Raw genomic sequence first — 22673 nt, 5'->3', positions numbered from 1 at the left:
CGCCCCCCGCCCGGCACCGGCATCGCTCACTCGGGGAGAGCCGCGCCGCGGCGGGCAGAAGCTGGCCTGCCCCCCAAGGGGGCCGCAGCGGGCCCCCAGCCCACCCCCGAGCTGCCCGGGCCCGGGGCTCGCCGGGCTGGGCTCGGGACTCGCGGCTGAGCCGGTACCCGCCGCCCCGGGACACCGACGGGGCCGCCTCAGGACCATGGAGAGCGGCCGCCGTTACCGGGCCGGGCCCCGGTGTGACCCGGGACCGCCGAGAGGGGCGAGGGCTCCGGCAGGGGACGTCCCCCCATCCCCGCCCCGGTGCTCGGGGTACGGCCGGGGCTGCTCCCCGCAAACCCGCCAGCAGCGGGGTCGGCCCCAGCGGGACACCGGGCAGGGGGCAGTCCCGGCCCCGTGCCGCAGCCCCGGCGCCGGTTCTCCTCGGCGGAAGGGCCCGGCTCTGCGCATTGACCTTCTCCCGCTGCTCGGGGAGGATAAACCGTTTACAAGGCGCCTGGCCTGGATCTCTGCTCAATTAGGAGAACAAAACCTGACGGGAGAGGCGCAGCCAGGCAGGGCTGGAGCCAGACGCTCCCCTGGGACCCCCACGCTCCCCAGGGAGACCCCGGCCCTCCAGCTGAGGCCAGGCGGGCGGGACAGGGCCAGGGCCGAGCCGGATCCGCACCTCGACGCCCCACAGCCAGCAAGGGCTCACCAGGGCGGAGGGTCGGCACATGGTGGGGCAGCCACCGAATCGCCTCCAGATCATGATGCAGGGGGGCTCCGGGGCTGCCGGGATGGCCCGTGCTCGGGACGGCCCAGCCACCCAGTCCATTGCCGGCGCTGGGACCAGAGCCAAGCCCGACACCAGGCTGGGGCAGGGGCTGCCCAGGCAGGGCTGGCCGGGGTATACGGCAGGCAGCAGCCGGGGGGCTACGGTCAGTGTGCTGGTGTTTCCCCATTTGGCTGGGGTGCAGAGAAGCCCTGCACTGCCCATCACCGGTCCCAGTGCCGCTGGGAGCTGTGCATGGAGTGGGAGCAGTGCTGGGCCTGTGGGGGCGTGGGGCCGGCTCTGGATGACCCAGCCACCCGCTGCGGGACGGGGCTTGCGGCATCGAGGGGCCGAGGCGGCAGGCAGGGTCTCAGCGGTGCTCAAGCTTTTGGCAAGTCCCAGCTCGTGCCGGGACCCAGGGAGGTGGAGGGTCACAGCTGCCGTGGCAGTGGGCAGAGACCCCAAGAGCTGGAGCAGCACCATGGCTGCACCCCACGGGTGCCCCACATGCCAGGACACGGCACCTACCAGCCTGAAAACCCAGTGCCTGCAGTGCAGCACGACCCCACGCGGACCCTTCCCCGCTGCAGCCACGGCAGCGATGGCTAAAAATAGCCGGCACCAGCTCCACGCTGCCATCACAGCGCTAAATATAGCCAGTATCGAGCGGGCAGCAGGACCAGCAGCCCGGGAGAGTGGGAGGGGAGCACGGCCCCCCAGTACAGGGGCAGCTGGGAGCAAGCGAGGCCTGGGAATTCATACGGGAACAGCCCCACTGAGCACCGAGGAAGCGCTGGTCTGGGCGGCCACCAGCCGGGGCGCTGGATGGGGACAGATTCCCCCACCCAGGGAACCCCCACTCCCGGTGCTGGGGTTCCCCAGGTGGGTGAAGCCGATCTGGGGAGCCCAGGAACTGGGTCCCCCCCACCCTGCACTCGCACCAGCAGCGAGAGGCTGCCTGCTGCATCACTGAGAGGGATTAATATTTATGCGCGTATAAAAATAGCTGTCGCATTGTGCTTCCCCCTCACGTGCAGAGTCGGCAGGGTGCGGGGAAGCTGCTAAATTAGATGTCACTGCGCAGAGGGAGCTGCTCAGTCAGGCAGGAGCGGGGATAAAAATAGAGCCTGCCGTGCGTGCGTGGCTCTCCTGCAAAGCAGGGCCAGCTCCCGCGGGATCCCCCGCCTCCGCACACCGGCATCCCCGCACCTTGCCTGGCTGGCAAGGGCACGCCGGAGAGGCCGGGCAGGGAGCGGGTGCTCCTGGCTGGTGGCCGCAGAGCCCGTCAGCGGCCCAACAGCTGCTTTAATGGCGCGCGTGTCCCCCCACGGCGCCTAAAGCCCTCTGGGAGCAGTGGTGGGGAGCTCTGGCTCCAGGAAGCAACCATGCCCCTGCCAGCAGCATGGTGCCAGTGCGTGGCACCCCCGGGCCTGGCAGTCGGTGGGGTCTCTGTGCCCTCACTGCACCCAGCCTGCACACAACCGCGGGCCGGCTCAGGCCTGGAGCCGGATGTGTGGCCAGTGCTGAGGCCAGATGGATGCACACAGGGTCAGGATGCAAAGCTCAGCCTGGGAGCCCTGCGGGGACACCGGCACAGGGACCCCCCGCCTTTGGGGACCACCAGTGCAGGCAGGATCCTCCATGTTTTGAGCACAAAGCAGTGCTGCGAACCCACCTGAGCCAAAACCAAAACCCCACCGATGGGCTTTGCCAAGTGGCCAGGGAGGGCTGGGAGCAGCCCTGCAAGGCCAGGGGCCGTGTGGGTGGCCGGGGAGCACCTCGCCGCCAGGCTTTGCTCACGGGGCCGTGGGCTGTGCTCGGCCCGGGACCCCTGTACAGCTCTGGGCAGGGGGTTTGCAGCACAAAGCGGTTTCACCGTTGGGCGACAGCGCTGCACCCTCTGCCGCTGCTGGGCGGAAGAGCTGGCGGCGGCTGGCGCACACAAAGCCCTGCACAGATGGCTGCGCGCACCGAGGGGCCGCCGCAGCACCACGCTATTAGCTTTGATCGTTGTACAAACAAAAGCAGGGCCAGATGGTCTCACCCCCACGCTCCAGCGCAGGAATCCTGCGCTCCCGGCCCCTGACCTTGGCCGGGTGTCCCGGCAGCACCATGCCGGCCTACCCAGGTTGCTTGCACAACACCTGCTGCTGAGTTTTTCCACTGGGAAGAGGGGCAGGGGAAGGGGTGCCGACCCTCCCCGAGCAGGGTGGAAGCACCTAGCTGGGTCTGAGTCCCCCAGGGTGCAGAGCGGGTTAGCTACAGCCCCGACCCCTCTGCTGGGACCAGCTTGGGGAGGGCAGAGGTGGGCACAGGGACCACCAGCACAGGACACAAGTGGACGAGCCGAGGACCCCCCCTCGCCCCCCGCCAGGGTCGCCCCCCGCTCCTGAAGCCGCTCAGCTCGCCCACCATGCCGTGCACGGCAAGCACGGCCCCCTCCCCGCCCCGGGGCCGGCCTCTCCCGGTGCTCGGGCGCTACCGGGACTACAGCTCCCGACGTGCTGCGGCGGCGGGGCTGGGCCGAGCCGAGGTGCCCGCCGGGAGCGCAGCCGGGGCGGCGGGGTGCGCGACGGAGGCAGCCCCGGCCCCGCCGAGCCGAGCCGGGCCGGGCCGAGCAGCGGTGAGTGCGGGCCGGGGCCGGCGGCTCTCCTCCGGGGGTGCGGGGAGCGGCCCGGGCAGCGGCGGGCCCAGGCGGGAGGCCGAGCCCCCTCCCCGGGAGGAGGCGGCGGCCGAGCCCCGCTCCGGCCCCGCGGGGGAAGGTACCTCGCGTGGGGTCCGGCCCGAAAGATAAACCGCCCGGCAGCAGAAAGCGGGGATCTCCGCGGGGCGTGGGGGGTCCTCGCAGTGTCCCTGCGCACGGCCGGGCCGGGGGGAGCCCGGCAGTAGCGGGTCCTGCCCAGCACCCCGGGGTGCGGGTCCTCCGCAGGTCCTTGCAGGGAGGTAAGCGGGGTCCGGGACCCCGAGCCCACGGAGGGTCCCAGCCGCGTTCCCTGCGCCGTGGAACCGTCCCTGGGAGCTCGGCAGAGGGGCTGGGAGGGAGCAGAGCCCCAGCTGCTCTCGTGCCCATCGGGGAGGGCTCACGCTGCTCCTCGTCCCCAGAGCTGCACCCACAACTCCCGCTTCCCGCTCTCCTCTACCAGCTCCGGGCCCTCCCGGCTTCCCAAGGAGAGACCAGGCACCTCTGGGGCTCAGACTTCTGGAAGTCCATCAGCGACTCCAGGCCGGGCCGGGGCACAAAGCAGTGCTGGCTTAGGTCTAACCTACCACCCTGCTCCCTTGCCCGCTGTGTTTGCAGACAGCGTCGATGCGCTCGATGCTCTGGTTCAAACGCTGATGCCATCTTGCAAAGAAGGGTTTAAAATATTTGCTTGGGAGACGGGTGATTGCTGTTGCTGCCAGAGATAGGGATCTCGGCTCCTCGGCGCTCTGTGGGATCATAATTGCTTGCATTCTGGGAACACTCAGGAAGATCACCGAGATAAGCACCTGCAGCCCTCCTTCCCTCTGCTAGCCCAGTTCCCACAGCCGGCCGAGGCGGAACAGGGTGCTGGGCCCCATGGTACGATCCTGGGGACGCCCTGGGGAAGGGCGATGTCATTGCCCAGCACCGGGACCAAAACGCGAGGGGATGGGAACAGACTGGGGGCAAAAACAATTGTGGAGAAGGAGCTGCGCCTTGGGGTGCTGGTGGCATGGCCACGGTCAGAGGTTGTGGGTCCTCCAGCAGCAGATGGATGACAAAGGGAGCGGGAAACTGCTGATGCCGTTTTGTTTGCCCTTTCCTCAGAAGCGGGGAGATGCTGTCATAGCGCGTGCTGAGCTGGCACAGCCCCAGTGCTTGCTCTGAGCCCCAGAACAAGAGTCTTCCCCAACAGAGCCGTGGACAGGGAGCTGGCGCGGCGGCGGGCGGGAAGTCAGGAACAGGACACGAAGGACGGGGCAGAGGAAGGGCTCAGCTTCACCACAGCCTGCTGTTCGCCTGACTGTAGTTGTGACTTTTCCCCTCCTTGGACGGACACCGTCCAACATCAGTGCAGGCCCGACCTTCACACTCAGTCTGGTGAAACATTAAAGCTTTTCTGTCCTGAAAAACCGCCGCACAAGCGGGAAGGCAGAGCTTTGCAGCCAGCTGCGCCGGGCGGGGAGCTGGAGTTCCTCCCGCTGTTGTCTTTTGCCTTGTTTTTCCGGCAGGTGAACAAATGCCCGGTGTAGAATCAGAAAGCAAACAACATGGGATCTGGGATGGGGGTAGGGATTGGAGCTTTGAGAACTCTCGCTCCTTCAGCCAGGCTTTTGCAAGACTGTGCAGAGCTGCATGTGCAATCTGAAGCAAGCGCAGAGCTTGGGCAAGGGCTGCAAACAGCAGCTCAGAAATGGAAAAGATTCAAAATTAAATATTTGTAAGGTGGGGAAGGGCAGAATTGGAGAAACACGCAGAACTATCATCATCGTAGGACCGAACGCTTGACGCCTCTGTCCCTCTGTTGCAAGACTGGATTAACCTCTCGCACGTTCTAGCGTTTCGCCCGTCTAACGCTCACTTTTACACGCAAGGAAACTGAGGCGCAGGGAGACTTGCTTCCTGTGCGGCTTCTAAGTTTGGCCCTTTGCCACCCAGGTGCAGGTTGCAGAGGGGACCAAGTAGAAGTTGCTTATTAGTTTTTGAAAATTACACTCGTGGTTGTCCTCAAATGGAAATTCCCCTTTATTCCTGCGCCGGCAAGGGCACCCCTCCAGCTCTGGGGCTTGCCAGAAGGTCTGCTGGCTTCTGCAGCCTTTGGGGAGCAGCAGCATTTCAAGAAAAGAGGGTCCTGAAGAGGCCACCCCGTTCCAAAGAGGAATCTTAATTTTTTTCGCTGTTTATAAAACTCAGTGTTAAAGCGTCCAGTGGGACCCCCGCTTGCCTTCTGCAGGCAGTCCTTCTGCGTTATCGAGCTGCTCCAAGTCTCAGCCGTGCACTTAACTTCGCCACACAGTTTGTCTCCCTTCTCAGTGTGGCTGTCTGTTAAGTGTTTGAGGACTATTCCTCATGCCTCTCTCCAGCCTTCTCTAGACTAAACAAACCCGTTTCCTTCAATCTGTCCTTGCAGGTCATGTTTTTCCTACACCTCTGCTCATTCTCACTGCTCTCCCCTGGAATCCCTCCAGCTCCTCCCACAACTGGACAGTATTCTAGCTGCAGCCTTACCAATATCTAGGAGAATTATTTCCCAAGTCTGGCAAAGAGCACTCCTGTTTATGCATTCCATGGGGGTGGCTACTTTTTTTTCCTTTTGTTGCAACAACATGACTTTTTTGACTCATGTTACACTTCAGCACAACCCCTAGATTTCCTTCTGAAAGCCCTTAGGAATTGCACCAGAATAAGGACGGAGCTGCTTCCCCTGCTAGGACTCAAGCCCTGAACTCTGGCTCCAAGTCCTGCTTCCAGACTAAGCTTCAGGCTTTTCTCCGGAGCATCCAGTAGCTGATATCCTTAGACCCGGGAGGATGAGTGACAAGAAAACGAGCGCTCCACACACCTGCAAGCCTCTTTTCTGGTAACAAAAACCTCTCCACATACAAACCCCCTGACTGACACCTGGGTGGCAGAGGTAGGCGAGCATCTCTTCAGCTCACCTAGCAGCCCTGCCTCGCCGGAGCTGCCTGCAACACTGAGCAACAGCCGCTTGCGCAGCTGAGAGGTTTGGAAGTTACAGCGAGTGTCCCAGGAGCTGCAGAGTCAAGCGTTCGCTTTGTGTCCTAGCCCTGGGCAGGAACAGGGGAGAGAGCCAGCTTCTGAAACAAGCCAGGCCCAGCACTTCACAGGGGAACTCAGAACAGCTGGCAGCGACACACAGAGCGTAATGTTGGATCTGGCTCAGGCTCGCCTCCTGAGACTGAAGACTGAGAGCTAGAGAGAACAGCAACGCCGTCCTCCAGCTGTGGGAACCCAAGCAGCAAAAACACAAGGCTAGACATCAGGAAACAGCTCGCCCCTTGGGGTCCTCTATACAAGGAGGGACGGACTGTATCATCTAATGAAACTACCTTTCTATGGGACACAGACAAAGATGGCTTTACACAAGAACATCCCTGATCTCGGTGTAAAGATATTCAACTTTCAGTGGTTCTCATTTGTGCTGTTTCCTGTAATCCCTGGGGACAGGTAAACCAGAGCCCTCGTCGTCCCAGAAAGCCTTAAAGCTGACCAACACCTGCTGCCGCTATTGGTGCGGCAGTCCGCAAAGCCACTCCGATACCTGCGCTGTCTGTAGGGCACCACTCCAAAGACTTGCTCTGAGAAGGTGACACCATCTCGCTTTCTCACCCTCCTGGTACTTTAGAAAAACATATCTCTTCCTCCTACATGGCAGCTGTTCCTTCCAGGTAGGGGAAGAGCCATCTCCTCTGCAACTCTTGCTCTGAAATATCCTCCTAATGCACTTTTCCTTGTTATCTCTAACTTTTTATGTTCCTGAAGAATAATCTCACTTCTTCCCTGCGGGGGAATTTTTTGTTACTTTTTTTTACCCCTACCTTGTAAGTCTTAAATTGGAAGGCAGAACATGTAAGCCAGACCAGGAACCCATCAAGCCTCCAGAGCCGTGTGGAACCCTGATAATTTAGTTGAACTAATTAGGAGATCTGTTGATACAGAGCTGCTGTGCCTTTAGTCTGCAAACACTTATGTTCTCTTTCTGAGTTTAAGGTATGCTGAACCCATAAACATGTAAGAAGCTTCGCATGCCGAGTGCTTCCATGATTAACACTGTGATGATGACTTAAAAAGCACTTAGAAGTATTCATCTGAGTTTTGTCAGGCAATTCTGGGATTGAACCTCGACTTCTTGGTTCCAGGAAAACATTTCAGTAGCTTCTGTCACAGACGGGCTTCCCACACATTATTCCCAAATCTCAACTGCTCCCAGATTTAGCTTCCCCTTAGAAACATCAGCTCTACGAATAATGAGGAACAGAGAAGCGAACTGACTTGTGATTTTTATAGCAAACAAAATATTTCAGGGTTGCTTAACAGCAAGATGATGCTCGAGCCCCGCTGTGCTTACCCGAGTAATTCAGGTGGAGGGCTGGCACCAGCCAAGCACTGACGTGACTCTGCTTTAGTTTCAGGGGTGCCCATTTGACGCAAGAGCCACCATGAACGTGGGAACAGCACACAGCGAGGTGAATCCCAACACCCGCGTCATGAACAGCCGGGGCATCTGGTTGTCCTACGTCCTTGGAATCGGCCTGCTGCACGTCGTACTCCTGAGCATCCCCTTCTTCAGCGTCCCTGTTGTTTGGACTCTTACCAACATCATTCACAACATGGTAAGGGAAGAGCGTGGCTGGCTTGACTTCCTGGGGCACGGAGAGGTAATCCCGCAGCGCCAGCTGTTCTTTTGAGCACAATATAGTAAGAATACTTGTTGAAACAATTCCTCTCTATGTATTTCTGAAGACGCAGGGTAAGTTACTCAATCTCCACCCCTCAGACTGCACCTTTGCCTCTAGGTCATGTATTTAAATCCAGCCTAGGTACTGATGAGACAGCAAATATCTGCCGAGGCTGCTCAGAGGGGACCCTGAATTAATTTGCCTGCAGGGTAAGTCCCTTTGTCCTGTCCCTCTGAACAGAGGAATAGCTGTGACAGGCCAGAGAAACCGGCGGGACAGCTTTTACTTTGGCTAACGCGAGCCGAATTGGCCTCATCAGAGTTAAGAAAACAAGATTAAAACCCAAACTTTGTTCTCCTTAAAGTAAAAGATAAGTCCAGGAACAGATTCTCCCCTTCTAAGGGTCAGGTACCCAAAGGCACGGTGTCAGCATTGTGCTAGGGGTGCACAGGTAAGCAGAGCAGACAGATGTGCATGCAGACGTACGCACGGCACGCGGGCTCTCCGCGATGCCCGAAGCTGCTGTTTTTGCACAGCGCTGTCCTGTGCTGGGCCCTGACAAAGCCACGGCCACACAGTGACATCTGCCCTAGCGAGCAGGAGAAAACCACGCTCTGTTTAACAGCTCGCTTCTGCGCCTCCGCCATCCCACTGCGCATGCCTTGGCACACTGGGGTCCTACAGCTGAGGGACAGAGCTCTGGGCAGCCGCTCACCCTCAGAGGCTCAGGGGACAAAATGCTTCAGAGGTGCAGCGATCACTTTTGTATCCTTAATTTTAAATAATATCTCAGGCCGAGAGTATTCCAGAGACAAAAACGGCACCCTTACTGGGGGCCCTCATGCTCGTGTTATTGATGTCTCCAGCGGGGCGGTAGACGGGGGAACCCACAACACCGCCAACTAGAGCTGCTCAGGGCTCAGTTCGCAAGCTGGCTGCTTCTCACCCAGCTCCTTCCCCTTCTCTGGCAGCTTAAACGATTCGGTCCTGGGAGCAGAAAGGAGATTAAAGGCCAGCAATGGCTACACTTAAAAGACGCAACGTAGCCAGTACTTGCTGTTTATCTGTTACTTGTGTTCCACTTGAAGAGATTAACTCGCAATCAGAGCGGTAACAGACCCTCACTGCCTACGGCTCCACCACCACTTTTTTTAGAAAGCGTTAGCATTGCTGTTGCACAGCAGAGCAAGTCCCTGCTAATCTCCTCATCCCAGAGATCTAAGTGCTGTAATCTCACAGCCACCCTCTTAGTTTACGCCCAGGAGCTGAACGAGAGGCCTCACGTGTAAGAGCCAAACCTGAGCTAGCCCCAGCTAGCGGCCTTCCTCCCTAACTCTCGCTGCTTCCTCAGCCGCTCCGAGTTCAAGCGGGTTTTCCAGCAGCGACGATGCGTCCCTCTAGCGGAACAGCGTGCCGGTGCAAGCTGGCACAACTGTGCTGTTCTTGCTGAAGCCGAACATTTCTAGTGGCGCGGTGAGGGGTGTAGAGAACGCTGCCCGTGCTTCATGCTGCCCGTGCTTCATGCTGCATTTGTATTTGTTACAGAGCATGTACATCTTCCTACATACCGTGAAAGGAACTCCTTTCGAGACTCCGGACCAGGGGAAGGCTCGGCTGCTCACGCACTGGGAGCAGATGGACTATGGCGTGCAGTTCACGGCATCGCGCAAGTTCCTGACCATCATGCCCATCGTCCTGTGAGTAGGTCGGGGCAGCCCAGCTCCCTCGCGCGCCTGTAGTGGCCCACACTTCTGCTGCACATGCTGTCCTGGGAAACAAAAAACATGAGGTGCTACAATTCAGTTTCCCTCTCTCTGTTCCCCTGCTTTCCAGGTATTTTCTAACCAGCTTTTACACAAAGTATGACCGGATACACTTCATAATCAACACCATCTCCCTTATGAGCGTCCTGATCCCCAAACTGCCTCAGTTTCACGGAGTCCGGATCTTTGGGATCAACAAGTATTGAACTGCGTGGCTGGAGCAAATTGAAGAGGAGCAGGGGAGAGGGGGAAGTTCCTTCTCTCTAGTCCTGTTTCTTCACCCCCCACGCACACTGGGATGTAATTTCACAGCGGCTGTTTAAACGCAGTATCCAATAGACATATACCGCATGCTGGATCCTCATGCCCAATAAATCTAAACAAGCTCCAGAGTAGCGTTTAGTGCGGAGCAGGATGCATGACGCTGGATTTCTTTTATTCCAGTGTCATAAATAGATGCAGATACACTGAGACTTCAAGGTACAAAGAGGATGAATTCTGGGGAGATTTTAATCTATCCCAGACATTGAATGATGAGAATAGGGATGAGGGGAAAAGCTTTTAGTGCTGGTACTATTGCTGTGGTAAATGCACTTTAAAATACATTTCCCCTTCTGAAGCTAGGTGCTTTAAGCGATACGTGGGGAAAATTCAAAGGGATACAGCCAGATTTTCCCAATACTTGATTGTTTCAGGGTTTGAGTTCCCTTTTCGGGTGGAGGAGGGGGAGGAGAGTGACAGATGTTTATTTTGCAATCTTTTACACCACCAAGGAAGGAAGCTCTTTTACTAAAAACAGTATAGGAAGGAATGACCTGCAATTTGACAAAGCTTTCAGTTTTCTACGGTACCATTCATGTGGTTCAGGGAAAAGGTATAGATCCTAAATCAGACTAGTTGTTTTCAGCTTATACCAGAACCTGCCTGGGTAACTCTGCTCCCCACCCCAAACGGCTAGTTTTTAAGCACCCTCTGAGCGTTCAGGCAGTACAGCATTTGGATTAAGGGCTTGGGTGCAGGTCATGTTAATGATTGACGAAAAACACCACTGAGCTACTCGGTACACGGAGACCACACAAGCATGGGAGAAGCTGAAGACGGACTGGTGTAGGCCAAATGAGAGACGGATGGCTGCTTGCTATAATCTGTTAGTGACTATAATTGGAATTTTTTCCCCTCAGTCCTTGGTCTCTTAAGTCTGTGTACGTGCTACTGGGATTTGCCAGTGGATTTAACTCAGTAACTGAGTCAAGGCAACCGAGTATTTGATTCCCAGCTTACCTGGAGGTCTGTCACTCAGCCCCACAGGCAAGCGGTGCAGCAGCATGCCCCGAGCCCTCGGGTGATCACTGCCGAGGGTGCAGGAGCTGCGGGAGAGCAATACTAACAAACAGCACCAGCAGCAGACTGAACTAACCAACAGAAGGATGCAATGGGGTGCTGAAGGTAATAGATCATTTAGTGTAGGAACAAAATGGAGCCTTTTTCCCATAAAGTTACCACCTAAATAAAGTAGGTTTGCAGGTTTAGATTTCCTGGCTGAGGCAGCTTTCTCCTGTTCAAAGCAACTGGTTTTTCTTCTGGGTTGTGTGCCAGATGAAATGTGTGTTTCCTCGTGCTTCCCCTGTAAACTCATGAAAGCCTGTATTTTTGTTGTCTTAGTGCTTATATTGTCTCACACTTTTGACAATGGTATAAACATTTTAAATACGCTCTTTTTGTTCCTGCGTTAGCCAGTTCTACCTGTAGAGGTCATAGTGGATATTGCTGAGTTGTGTGATGGCCTGAGCATAGGACATGGATGGGGGAACTCCAGGTTTGCATATAAGATGTAGTACTACTACATGTATAATTTTAGGCAAGCTGCTTTAGTCCTCTATCTCACTTGCTATCGGACTGCTGCAGAGAAGGGGAAAAAAACATTTAGTGTACCTCAGGGGGCTGCTGGAATGCCTAGAGAATCATTACCTAATATGTTTGAAAAGTGGAAATATTTTAAGTAAAAAGGAAGCTTTCAAGAAGGTAGAAAGAGAAGAGAGTCTGACTTGATAACCGTGTGCTGTTTTCCAGTGATGGAGTTCGACAGATGTGCAATTTAGTTGATGGGGGGTTAAACCTTTTAACTACCATGATGTAAGGACTGCTGCTTTAGTTAAGGTACTATATACCCTAAAGCTAATATAGCCTTTAAGATACTAGACAGTGACTGTTGAAAAAAACATATTGTTTTAAAAATAGATTTCATCAGTCAGCTAAGTACCTTTGAAATGACTAAGAAACCAGCAGCGTCAACACCCAGAACGCTTATGGGAAGACCCCTGCCCTCAGAGCTGTGGAGTCTTGCCCCTACCAGGATGGCAAAGGCTGTATCTGTAATGCAGACCATACGTTGCTTAACGGATATGAATGTCTGCCCGCAGACACAACTTACATGCCAATGGTGAATCTCCAGAGGAAAGAAAACTATTTATTTATTTTGGTAGAATACGAGGGGGAAAAACATCAGCTTTTTTGCAACAGAAACAGTCACCATATGCTTAAAAACATTACTCCTACGTAGACAGACATATACTGATTATTTCTAAGTATAGGCACATTACACAAGGGCAAAGCAGTTTTGCTATTTTTAGATTAAGCATAAATGGAAAGTAGGGGTCGGCTCTTCTCAATGAAGCACAGCACTTCACACAGTTTCCCTGAAGGCCTTTGCATTACAACAGCTGAGGATTTGAACGTGTGATTTGTGCTGTTAACTGACACTATGGGCATCCGATTCTGTTTATTTAACTAAAGATCAACTGTAAAACAGAATGGGATTATCAGCATCTCAAAAAGGCAGTTTTTAAAGCCTAAAGTCTAAAACTTCTTGTTAGGCAAAGCCTTAATTATAATGGTAAGCTTTTCTGATTTACCTTGTTCACACAAATGATTAACACAGCCATTACACAGGTACGTGTCACATGGAAAATGACATCCTTTACAACACAAGGATAGCATTTTTGCCACAGAATAACTGAGGTTGACTTGGACTCATACAGTTAATCCAGTTAAGGGAAATATACATGAAAACTGGAGAAATATGGGAAGAAGTGAGAGAGTTGAAGAAAGATTTCACATTAATAATGTGGTATGTTAAGTATCTGCGTAAGATGGATAATTACTTGAACAATTACACATCTGATAGTATCCTCCTTAACATCCTGTCTTCAGGGTAGGTATCAGAATTAATCAGAAATAGAAACCATAAGTTAATTGTAATTAAACCACACTCACAATTGCTCCTTGTTAGGTGTCCCTGAGGTAGTTTTAAGTGAAAGAGTTTTGGGTACTGCTGGTCGAGCCACACTGACAGCCAGTTGCATGGCTCCTTCCTGTGGGCGTCACAGAAGCAAGCGGTACCCGACCGAGCTTCCCCTTGGAAACCAGCACTGCTGGGCTGTGGAAGTAACGGACACAGTTCTGGGTCTCCTGGAACTCTGTACTGAAGCCACTTCTAGTTTATTTGTGTTTGTGAAATTGATGTAGAAGTGAGCCCAGCGCTCGAAGGCTAATCTTGCACAGAGGCAGGTTAAGGAGCATAGCCATAACACTACAACTCTCACAGTGTCAAGAATTTGAGAAAAAGGAGGTCAGGACAGCGTGGGCAGGATGAGGGATTTTCATATGTGTACTTGCAGCTAACACAGCAGCGAGCCAAGAGTGAAGCTTACCTTTTGCATGGAGAACCAGAACGCAAGTGCAAAGACTGTCTAGTCATTCTTTTAGAATGTAGAATTTTCTCCAAGTACCTGCATGAAGGAGATAATTGATCATTATTGATTTTAAATGGGGTTTTGATCATAGAATCGTTAAGGTTGGGAAAGACATCTAAGATCATCAAGCCCAACCATCAACCCAACACCCCCAGGCCTCCTAAACCATGTCCTCAAGTGCCACTTCTAAATGTTTTTTGAACCGCCCCAGGGACGGTGACTCCCCCACCTCTCTGGGCAGCCTGTGCCAGGGCCTGACCGCTCTTGCAGGGAAGACATTTCCTTAATATCCAACCTAAACCTCCCCTGACGCAGCTTGAGGCCGTTTCCTCTCGTCCTATCGCCTGTTACTTGAGAGAAGAGACCAACCCCCCTCACTCCAGCCCCTCTCAGGCAGCTGCAGAGAGCGAGAAGGGCTCCCCTCAGCCTCCTCTTCTCCAGGCTAAACCCCCCCAGCCCCCCCAGCCGCCCCCCAGCACACTTGTGCTCCAGACCCTTCCCCAGCTCCGCTGCCCTTCTCTGGACACGCTCCAGCATCACACTTGACACATTTTCCTCTCAAACCTGTACTGGCTTCCTGTGTAGCGGCTAGAGTGAATATCAGCTGGAAAATTAAAGGTGGATTCCATCCTGTGACTGAGAAACAATTACCGGATAAGTATGTACTTAAAATGCTTTTCTTTTTTGTTCTGCAATGAATGCCAAAGGAGAAAAGCTTTTGAAAACCACCACTCGAACTGGCAGAAGTCCCTCTGCCCCATCTTATAGATGGACCAGGCATGGCTTTTGCCAAACCACCGGGCAAAGCACCTTCTAAGCCACCATAAAGACCACACATGTATTCGCACAGTAGGGCGGTCACTGCACCAGAAAGTCAGAGAACAATCAAGTACTTACAACAGCCGACGCTTCCGAATTTGGGGTCATGTTTGTGATTCATTGAACATAGCTAACGCGCTATCATACTGTCCAACCCTTCCCAGGAGAGAGCCTTTCAAAGAATAAAAAGCCCGAGATCTAGGGGTACTTAATTCCTGAGTACCTATTTTTTTTTAAAAAATAATTGTTTAATTTTTTGCTTGTTTTGATAGAAGCATGGTAGTGGCCCTTGAAAAGGGGAGAGCAGCTGGTTACCATTATTAATACATTAATATTTCTTGTTGTGACTTACGTTGCTTTATCATTGCCTATAATATCTTTTAAGCATGCGAGTGTTTGTGTATACATATCCTCCTTGGATCTGTTTAAGTGAGCTAAATTAGTTTGGTTTTTTTTTAATGGAACATTCTGAGATTGTACAAAGTTTTAGGGTTTTTTCCAGTAGCCCTTCCTTTTGCTGTGTATAAAGAAGTCTCGTGTAGAGAACTTTCTAAAATAAGTGTGAGTATTTTTATTACTCCTTTGTACAGTATTCTAAGAGAAACTAATAAAGTACGTATTCATGTAAAACCCTGTGTTTGATTCCTTGAATTTTTACACAGACAAGCCTCACTTTTAAACAAGTACAGCAAATGAATACCATACAGCAATTCCAAGCCGACCAAGCGATGGATTGCAGCAAAGCGCAAAGCATGCAGACCATGAATGGATCGCCTCTCACAGGGTACCACAACGCTGTGCCACTGAAACCCTCTGCTCCCAACAACAAGCCATAAAGCATGGAAACGTGTGTGCACCAGCTGGTCGATATGTTGATAAAAGTGCCTCCAGAAACATTGCCTACACCCACACTGCAGTAGGTGGCTCTCTCGCAGGTTTTGTGAGATCCTCCTAAACCAGAACACACATCTCTCGTCATCCTAACAGATCAGAACTATAAATGAAAACCACAACCATGCTCGAAATCCAACAAACCTCACAGGAATGATACATCTGCACAACAAGCTAAAGGTAGCCACAGCCACTGTAAGAGATTCACTCAAGGCCAGTGGCTGAAACTTTTTGGAGGAAGAATTTTGCAAGCAACAGGCTTTTTGTGCCGTAACTTGGCAGATGTTCCTGGATCTCTGACAGGAAGGGCGGGGAGAGGGCAGTTCCCCAGCCCTGCTGCTGGAAAGGCACCACATCTCCTCAGAGGCACAGCGGACTGCTCTGCACAGCACCCACCGACAGCACACAAGAAGCCGTTCACAAACAGGCAAGTACATTTTTAAGAGCTTTTGGTATGGCAGAGGGGTGGAGCAAAATGTTAAGTGTTCTTGTTTAGTTTTTACCTCTTCTTGAAGTCTCCCAAGGGAATGAGTTCTGTAGGTACTACTAAAATGATCCCACAGTAAGCGCACCCAAGACTATCTCCCCTCCACAGCTCCATCGCGTACAACACACCATCCTCTGTGATGTGACAGACTTTCTACTTTTTCAAAGAATTGGACTAAATCAGCCTCTTCTTTCAGACCTCTGTGGGACTCTAGGGAGAGGGAAGGTATCGCCCCCACCCCACCCGCCATCCCCTCATCTGAACAGGGATCAGCATCTCTCCTCTAACACAATGTGATAAAGTAGGGTGCAGAAGAGGGCAAGACCTGCACGCTTTTCTTCTTCTCAATAAGTACAGGAAGTTTTTCCCGTTGTAGATCGAAGGGGTTTTTTTGTCCCCTCTTGTGTTCCCCAACTGAAGCAAGAAGCAAAACTAAAGCTAAAAGTGTGGAGTGAAATCAAGCAGCAACAGGAAACCAGCAGTGATGTTGTTTCTGCCTCTCAAACACCCAGCTCTCCTCTGCTGGGGGTACAGGCAGGGCACCAGGGCTCACCCAAGCAGCTGTGCTGGGAGGTTGGGGTTTTTTTATTATTTTGGGGTAGATTTGCCATAGAATGAGCTCTCCTCCTCCCCTCAACCCACTGTTCAGAACTTCCTCTTCGTTGCAGTAAGATTTGAGGAAATAATTTTTCTAATGCCCTATTTTTAAACATGGCTAAGCAGCTCCTGTCTGCTGGGCAACAATATGCATGGGGGAAACACTGAGGCAGTAAATAAGAGCAAAAAATCGCTCAAGTTTGTGGTTTTTTTTAAACTTAAGTCAGGAAAATGCATTAAATGAAGCTTAAAGCAGTTAGGACCATGACAGGCCCTAGGTCAAGGAGAAATGTCTCATTAAGTAAGGAAAATTATTATGGGATGAACTGGAATCTACAACAACAGACCTTAATTGAAAGAACAGTAGCAGACTCAGGGCTGAGGATCAGCACCCCCAGAAACTGCTAGCTGCATCCTCAGTCTGGGCAAGGGACGGATGGCCAGGGGACGGATGGATGTCCTCTGGAGGGGGACATTCACTATGTTCATCGGCAAAGGGGAACGACTCTGTAGCAAGCCACAGCTTGTACTCCTGCCTCTCCAAATGCTTCCCTATACACAACCCTGTGAAAGCTGTGTCCTTGTAATAACGTGGCCTTGTGGGGGTTACTACCAATTTTGAAAAGTTCCCAATAATTCATGTACATATTTTGTAACACCCTTCTGCTTCTATTTCAAGTAATTTTGTTTAACTTGTCCTGCCTCTTTCCTAAGGCACAGGTACACTTCGCTTTGGTTCAAAAATTCATCCAGCTGCCACAGAATGTTTAACAGAGTCACCCAATCCATAGTAAAAGAAATGGATCCAAAAGGAGACAGAGACCTGGTCCCGGTTCGCAGCATCTTCAAACATGAACATTTCAAACTCCTCTGTCTGGTGACAAGAAAAAAAAAAACTCTGTTCCACCCATTTCACTGCTACAGACGGACATGGTACAAACTCGACGACATGCTGCTGCCTGGAAAATACAGTAACAGCACAGGTAAAGCCCACGCTTATCAAGCTTAAGGTCACTATTTTCTTAGACAAAACATTTGGATCATTTGTGGCTGAGCTCTACTGTGTTCCATCTTCCTTGTGTGTGCAATAGTTGTACTATTGAGGCTGTGTAATCACGCTTAAGCTAATGCATCGAATCATTTCAGAGTCTCTCTTTCCCAGCGGAGGCAGTCAAGATGCAAAAACATTCACAATCAAACAAAACACCTGTGACAGAGTTGATGGGAGCCTAAACCTCTCTGTTGCCACTACGAGCCTAGAGCTGAATGGAGTTGCCTCCTTGTCCAAAGAGTGGTCCATCAAGCTGGAGAAGAAGCACATAGAGGTATCAAAACTTGAGCCACTGAGAACAGAAAGGTAAGGCAGATGCCAAGGGAGAACATGCCCTCCGGTCATCCTCCTCTACCCACGCCAGCTCTCGCAATGGTTTTTCAACAGCCAAAACCCAAGGTTAAGACCCCAGAGCATGCGTTCTCCCTAAGGATGCCTACTTCTGGAGGACAACAGAGGGGGCAATAAAGACTCCTTAGATAGCTCTGTAAAGCTTATAGAGTTCTTTGTCATTCAGAAAGTGGGAAGGCCTCAACGTGGAGTCAAGCCACCTTCTCTCAGGGCTTGTACCCGCAGAGGAGCGTACAGATCAGGAGAGATCGCCTCTATGACCTGCCAAGGCCACAGCCTCGCCACCCTCGTCCCCCTCAGACACTGAAGGGGAATGTGCTGAGGACAGAAAGAAGTGCAGCCCATTTGCTGCCACCTTTTCCCCCAGAAGCACCTTATATCATGGTATTTACATGTATATATCGTGATATTTACCTGGAGTGTGAAAGGAGGCAAGCATAAGGCTTTGGGCTCTAGGCAGGTTACAGTACTTTTGTCAGAAGCCACAGAAAAACAGACACTTTTAGCCAGGGTATTGCATCCTTTTTCTCTTTTAGAAGAATTAATATGAATCACTCCTTCATTCAACAACTACGGAAAAAACAACACAAATTATACGTGGTTTGTGAAACACTAGAAACCTCCGAGGAGACCAGCTACGAGGAATCCTCCAAGGGAGAGGGGAGCTTAATGGCCCAGCTGTACACCAAGTTTTGTGCAAAGGTTTGTCTTCCTTCCAGCCTCAGGGGTCAGTCCTTCCCAAACATCTGCACACCGTCCTGGTCTAGTAACAAAGTTTTTTTCATGGACCAGGGCACCAGAGACAGTGAACAAAGCATAACTATACCCAAGGGCTGCACTGTGGCCTTCAGTGCAATCCAGCTTGACATCACAGACGGATCTTGGGGTAAGTAACTTTCAGGAACCGCCAACTCCTCCGTTCAGGAAACAACACGGAAGAAGAAGAAACTTTTCTGAAGTACCATTCAGCCTCATGGCCACCCTGAGCCCGTTTGCAAGGACATGAACACATGCAGTGTGAGTAACACACATCACCGGGGAAAAGGCCGTACGCAGAACGTAAGCTGACAGAGCTACTTGGGAAAGAGATGCAGTTTGGGGGGTGGGGCTGGTAAGGAAATGAAAGAGGGGTACTCAAAGTCTCACCTCGAGTTTCAGAGCTCCCGCTGAGAAACAGCACAGGAGACACAGGGTGGTTTGGTTTTCTTTCCTTTTCCTACTCAGAAGAAAAGAGCCAGGGAGGAAACAGGGTGCCTTACCCTTCACTGCGAAGACTGGTGTAAGAGGCATTCATGCTGGGTAGGTAGAGAGAGGACAGAGATCCACAAAACCTGCTGCAGGATTTCAGGGACCACATTGGGCTTGCTTCACCCGTGCTCTGTGCTTCCCACATCTGCGTGGATCTTGTTGAGTATAAGTTTCCGTTTTAATTCACTTGTATCTTAACACACGTATTGGCCAACACAGACCCTAACATAAGGCATGCGACAGTAGGGAACAAGGTCTAGGAATAACAGGTTTTACATGAAGGAGCAGACACAGATGCGCTGGAGAAGAGTCCAAACACTGGTCTGACCTGCGACAGCACGTGAGATTTCACACCTGGGATACCACTCACTTCAGACTTAAAAACAATGACCCTGGTAAAAAAATACCTATCCAGCTTTATGTATTTTTCTGAACCAGCAATGCCCTTTTTGTCCTGTTGCAGGTCTTGCCTATTTCCCAGATGAAAGTACATCAACATTCACATCTGATGGTAAGCAATGTACTTTACTGCTTTGTCTTGCACTGCTTTGACCCCCTTTGGGTAAGATGAAATCGCTCAGGAAAAACACAAACCAACGCGCTTCCTGTTTGCCTGTTACCTGAGATGCAACAACTGTCCAACTCAGAATCGCCTATTGCTTTCAAAAATATTCATAGAAAGGTTTCAAATTCTAAATTTAGGGGTCCAGGGAATACTGCGGGATGGTCCACTTTACAGGTAACGTATTTGGACTCTTTCTGGCTTTCAGCTCCCTCAGAAGGGAATTTAGGAGCACTGGAGGAAGAAGTTAAATGGAACTGTCAAATTCTCTCCATGTTGTCTTCTGATCTGGCCGTCATAGTTTTAAAAGCCATCAAAGCTGCAATGAGAGACAGGAAGCTCTTTCAAGAACTGACCCAGAGGGTAAGCAAAGTTGTTCTTACTGCCAGCATTTATGAATAGAGACATCCACGATCATACCTCTTGCCCCAGAAGTCCTCTCTCCTGTGCCACAGCTAACAACCCAAAAATCCTCCACTCAGCACATCTGCCTGGTCTTCATCGCCATACAGAGAAAGGAGGTGCTCGGCCAGAGTCAGCTCCTGAAATACGTCCTGAATATAGGCTAGCAGATTCACCTGAACCAGTGTCAGACCACCTACATCTCATATTCTGTCTCCAACTGGAGCCGCTGTGAATGCTGCAGCCTCAATTACAGCCTCACCAAGAGCTGAGGGAGGGGAGACACATATTACGTGACTGTTCAGATGCTTCTGTAGGGCGACTGCAAGGGCCTATCAGCAGCCTCTTCCCTTAAGTCCTGACATTTCTTTTCCTTATCCCCCTAGATGCAAGCCCTTCTTGATGAAACTGCTAGTTGTGAGCTGGAAACACAAAGCCCAGACCTGAAAGACCTGCTGAGCAGCTTGCAGCGTTGTCCAAGAGACCCTCTCCTTGAGCTCTCAGAAGCAATCACCTACGCTCTTGACGCGTTAGATGGTAAGGCTTTCTGGCCACTTTCATACAGAAATCCAGTAGCACCAGAATACAGTAAGAGCATTCCTCCAAACAACACTAGCAGAACACAGAAAACTCACAGAGCACGAGACACTCGCAGAGGATTCACGTTAGATCATTTCTTAGACTGGGGGAAGGAAGGGGGTTTGTGCTGAGAGCACAGACCTGTCCGTAGCGGCCGCTGTTCAGCAACAGTTGGGGTGTCGCGGAGAGCGCTCACCGCCCGGAGCACGACACCGAATTACCGCTCGGTCCAGAACAGCGCGCGCGAGGGGAGCTTCAAAAGGAGGGCTTGAAATCAGAATTAAAACGAGGGTAAGGATGGCAAGGTCACCTTACAGAGAGAGCAGTGCAAATTCCAGGGTTCTTTTCCCAAGGCTGCCACAAGACACGGTTTGAACCTCCCCTCAACCCCCTGGTCTCTACACTCCATGTTACTGTCACCACAGGGAGGCTGCGCTAATAATTTAGTTTAAAACGGCTGAAGAACTTCTGACCAAGCAGGCATCCCCTGCAAGAGCACTGACGGTCACCCTTCACATCTCGCCAGTTGTCTCTGAAACATTGGTGCTGGGGTTTTGGTACAAAACCTGTTTTAATTCTGCAGAGCTAACGATGGATCAGCTGCTGCTTTTGCTGGAGTCTTTGGAAGAGAAGATTGTGTCCCAACAGCTTCAGCTGGTGAGAGAACACGCATCACATCTGGCTGAAAATGAAGGGGCGGGCAGGGGGGCTGTTATTTTAAGCAAAGCAACATTCAGGGGGTGATATGGGTAGCGGTATCACAGCTTAAGGCAACCCTGGGAAGAAGGGAAGGAATAATTCCTTCAAACTTGGCAGGGGCCAAAATGCTCACCTCAAGAGAAATCACCCCAAGGCAGGACACCCTAAGATTTCTAACAACTGTTTTGCTGATAATGAACATTAAATTGGACACAGCTGGCTACCATTTCTCTTGAAATGGTAGTCAGAATTTTCTGGCTTCTTTGGCTCCAGATTTAAAAACAACACCACACACGCACCCAACGCTTAACTCCCTGGACATAACGAATTCACAAGAAACGGGGAACTCGGTACATCAGCATGATAGTCTTTAGCGTGAAAAGCCCCAAATAGAAATGTCGATTATTTACTGTGCCTGTAAGACAGTAAAGCACTTCACGAGTCAAAGAGGTCATTCACTCACCAAACAACTTCCACAGGTGGGAGTATTAAAAATACTGATTTGGGGTTTTTTTGTTGTTGTTGCTGCTGCTGCAAAGGTCAAGAGCATCTTGGAACACAACTTGGACAATAAGGAGGGGCGTTTCAGCGTGGATGCCAGCTTGCTCTCCTTCTCACAAGAAAGGAAGGAAAAATTAACCATTGTAATGGTTGAGATGAGCGGCGTGAAGCTCCAGAAAGATGGATCCGCTGTCTATGCGGAAGCGGCCTTCTCGGCCATGGCAGCCCTGTACGTGTCTCTGTACGTCCTCAATCTTCTGAGCAACTCAGATTAGGTGCCTGGGGTCCTCTCATTAGGGATGATTTAAAGGGAATCACCTAACAAGGTATCCGAAAGCCTCTCACAGCAAGCCAGTTTCTTCCTCCAAACTCTACCCCTGCACAGGTGAGGCATTCCTCATTAGTGCTTTCTGCCGGTTGGACACGGCTCGGTGTCATGCTTTTGCCTGGGATAGGGTTAATTTTCTTCACCCGAGCTGGTACAGCGCCGCGTTTTGGATTTAGTGGGAGAATAATGTTAATAACACGCTGATGTTTTACTTGTTGCTCAGTAGTGCTTATACCATGTTATATGCAACCAATAAAGCACAAAGGACTAAATCAGCAATAATTCACTTATTTGTGATTCATGTGAGACTCAATGAACTGCTAAATGGTAGGAAGCTGTGGGGCCTCAGGGGACTTGAATGATGCACACCCAGGAAAACAGCACCTCCATCACACGATTACACGCCCCACCAGCAGCAGCAGCAGGTGATACATTACAAAGTTTCAGAAAAATAGTACAAATATTTGACTACTGCTTTAGAAGCAAAGAGGATAAGTTCTTAC

At 51.8% G+C, this 22673-nt stretch overlaps 2 protein-coding genes across 5 annotated transcripts; both read left to right on the top strand.

Annotated features, from left to right (window-relative positions):
* The first annotated feature begins 2928 nt into the window (after positions 1-2928).
* On the top strand, positions 2929-11616 carry ORMDL3 (ORMDL sphingolipid biosynthesis regulator 3). 4 transcript variants are annotated; one of them, XM_064473360.1, is made up of 4 exons: positions 2929-3380; positions 7874-8074; positions 9686-9837; positions 9974-11616. In XM_064473360.1, exons 1-4 carry the CDS (start codon positions 3171-3173, stop codon positions 10107-10109), a joined length of 699 nt encoding a protein of 232 aa, XP_064329430.1. In that variant the 5' UTR covers positions 2929-3170; the 3' UTR covers positions 10110-11616. The 4 variants fall into 4 exon arrangements, with proteins under 4 accessions (XP_064329430.1, XP_064329429.1, XP_064329432.1 ...); XM_064473359.1 differs by having other exon boundaries at positions 2931-3380; positions 7868-8074; XM_064473362.1 differs by lacking the exon at positions 2929-3380 and adding an exon at positions 3554-3700 and having other exon boundaries at positions 7868-8074.
* Positions 11617-15128: 3512 nt separating this feature from the next.
* Positions 15129-22456, top strand: LOC104050553 (gasdermin-A-like). Its single transcript, XM_064473358.1, has 10 exons — positions 15129-15792; positions 17164-17432; positions 17596-17806; positions 18388-18553; positions 18644-18737; positions 19563-19610; positions 19870-20024; positions 20450-20600; positions 21226-21299; positions 21881-22456. The coding sequence occupies exons 2-10, from the start codon at positions 17213-17215 to the stop codon at positions 22115-22117; spliced, it is 1356 nt and encodes a 451-aa protein (XP_064329428.1). The 5' UTR covers positions 15129-15792; positions 17164-17212; the 3' UTR covers positions 22118-22456.
* The last annotated feature ends 217 nt before the right edge of the window (positions 22457-22673 follow it).

This window comes from Phalacrocorax carbo, chromosome 25 (assembly GCF_963921805.1).
Source record: "Phalacrocorax carbo chromosome 25, bPhaCar2.1, whole genome shotgun sequence".
NCBI lineage: Eukaryota > Metazoa > Chordata > Aves > Suliformes > Phalacrocoracidae > Phalacrocorax > Phalacrocorax carbo.
The sequence above is the reverse complement of the archived record's forward strand: the minus strand, read 5'-3'. Positions and strand labels throughout refer to the sequence as shown.

Excerpts from the sequence above, each read along its gene's own strand:
- LOC104050553 (XM_064473358.1), top strand. The coding sequence starts at position 17,213 with ATGTTTAACAGAGTCACCCAATCCATAGTAAAAGAAATGGATCCAAAA. Across the intron at positions 18,554-18,643 it reads ACACCAAGTTTTGTGCAAAG|GGCACCAGAGACAGTGAACA; the intron begins GTTTGTCTTCCT and ends TTCATGGACCAG. Across the intron at positions 19,611-19,869 it reads ATCAACATTCACATCTGATG|CTCCCTCAGAAGGGAATTTA; the intron begins GTAAGCAATGTA and ends TCTGGCTTTCAG.
- ORMDL3 (XM_064473359.1), top strand. The coding sequence starts at position 3,171 with ATGCCGTGCACGGCAAGCACGGCCCCCTCCCCGCCCCGGGGCCGGCCT. Across the intron at positions 8,075-9,685 it reads CCAACATCATTCACAACATG|AGCATGTACATCTTCCTACA; the intron begins GTAAGGGAAGAG and ends TATTTGTTACAG. Across the intron at positions 9,838-9,973 it reads ACCATCATGCCCATCGTCCT|GTATTTTCTAACCAGCTTTT; the intron begins GTGAGTAGGTCG and ends CCTGCTTTCCAG.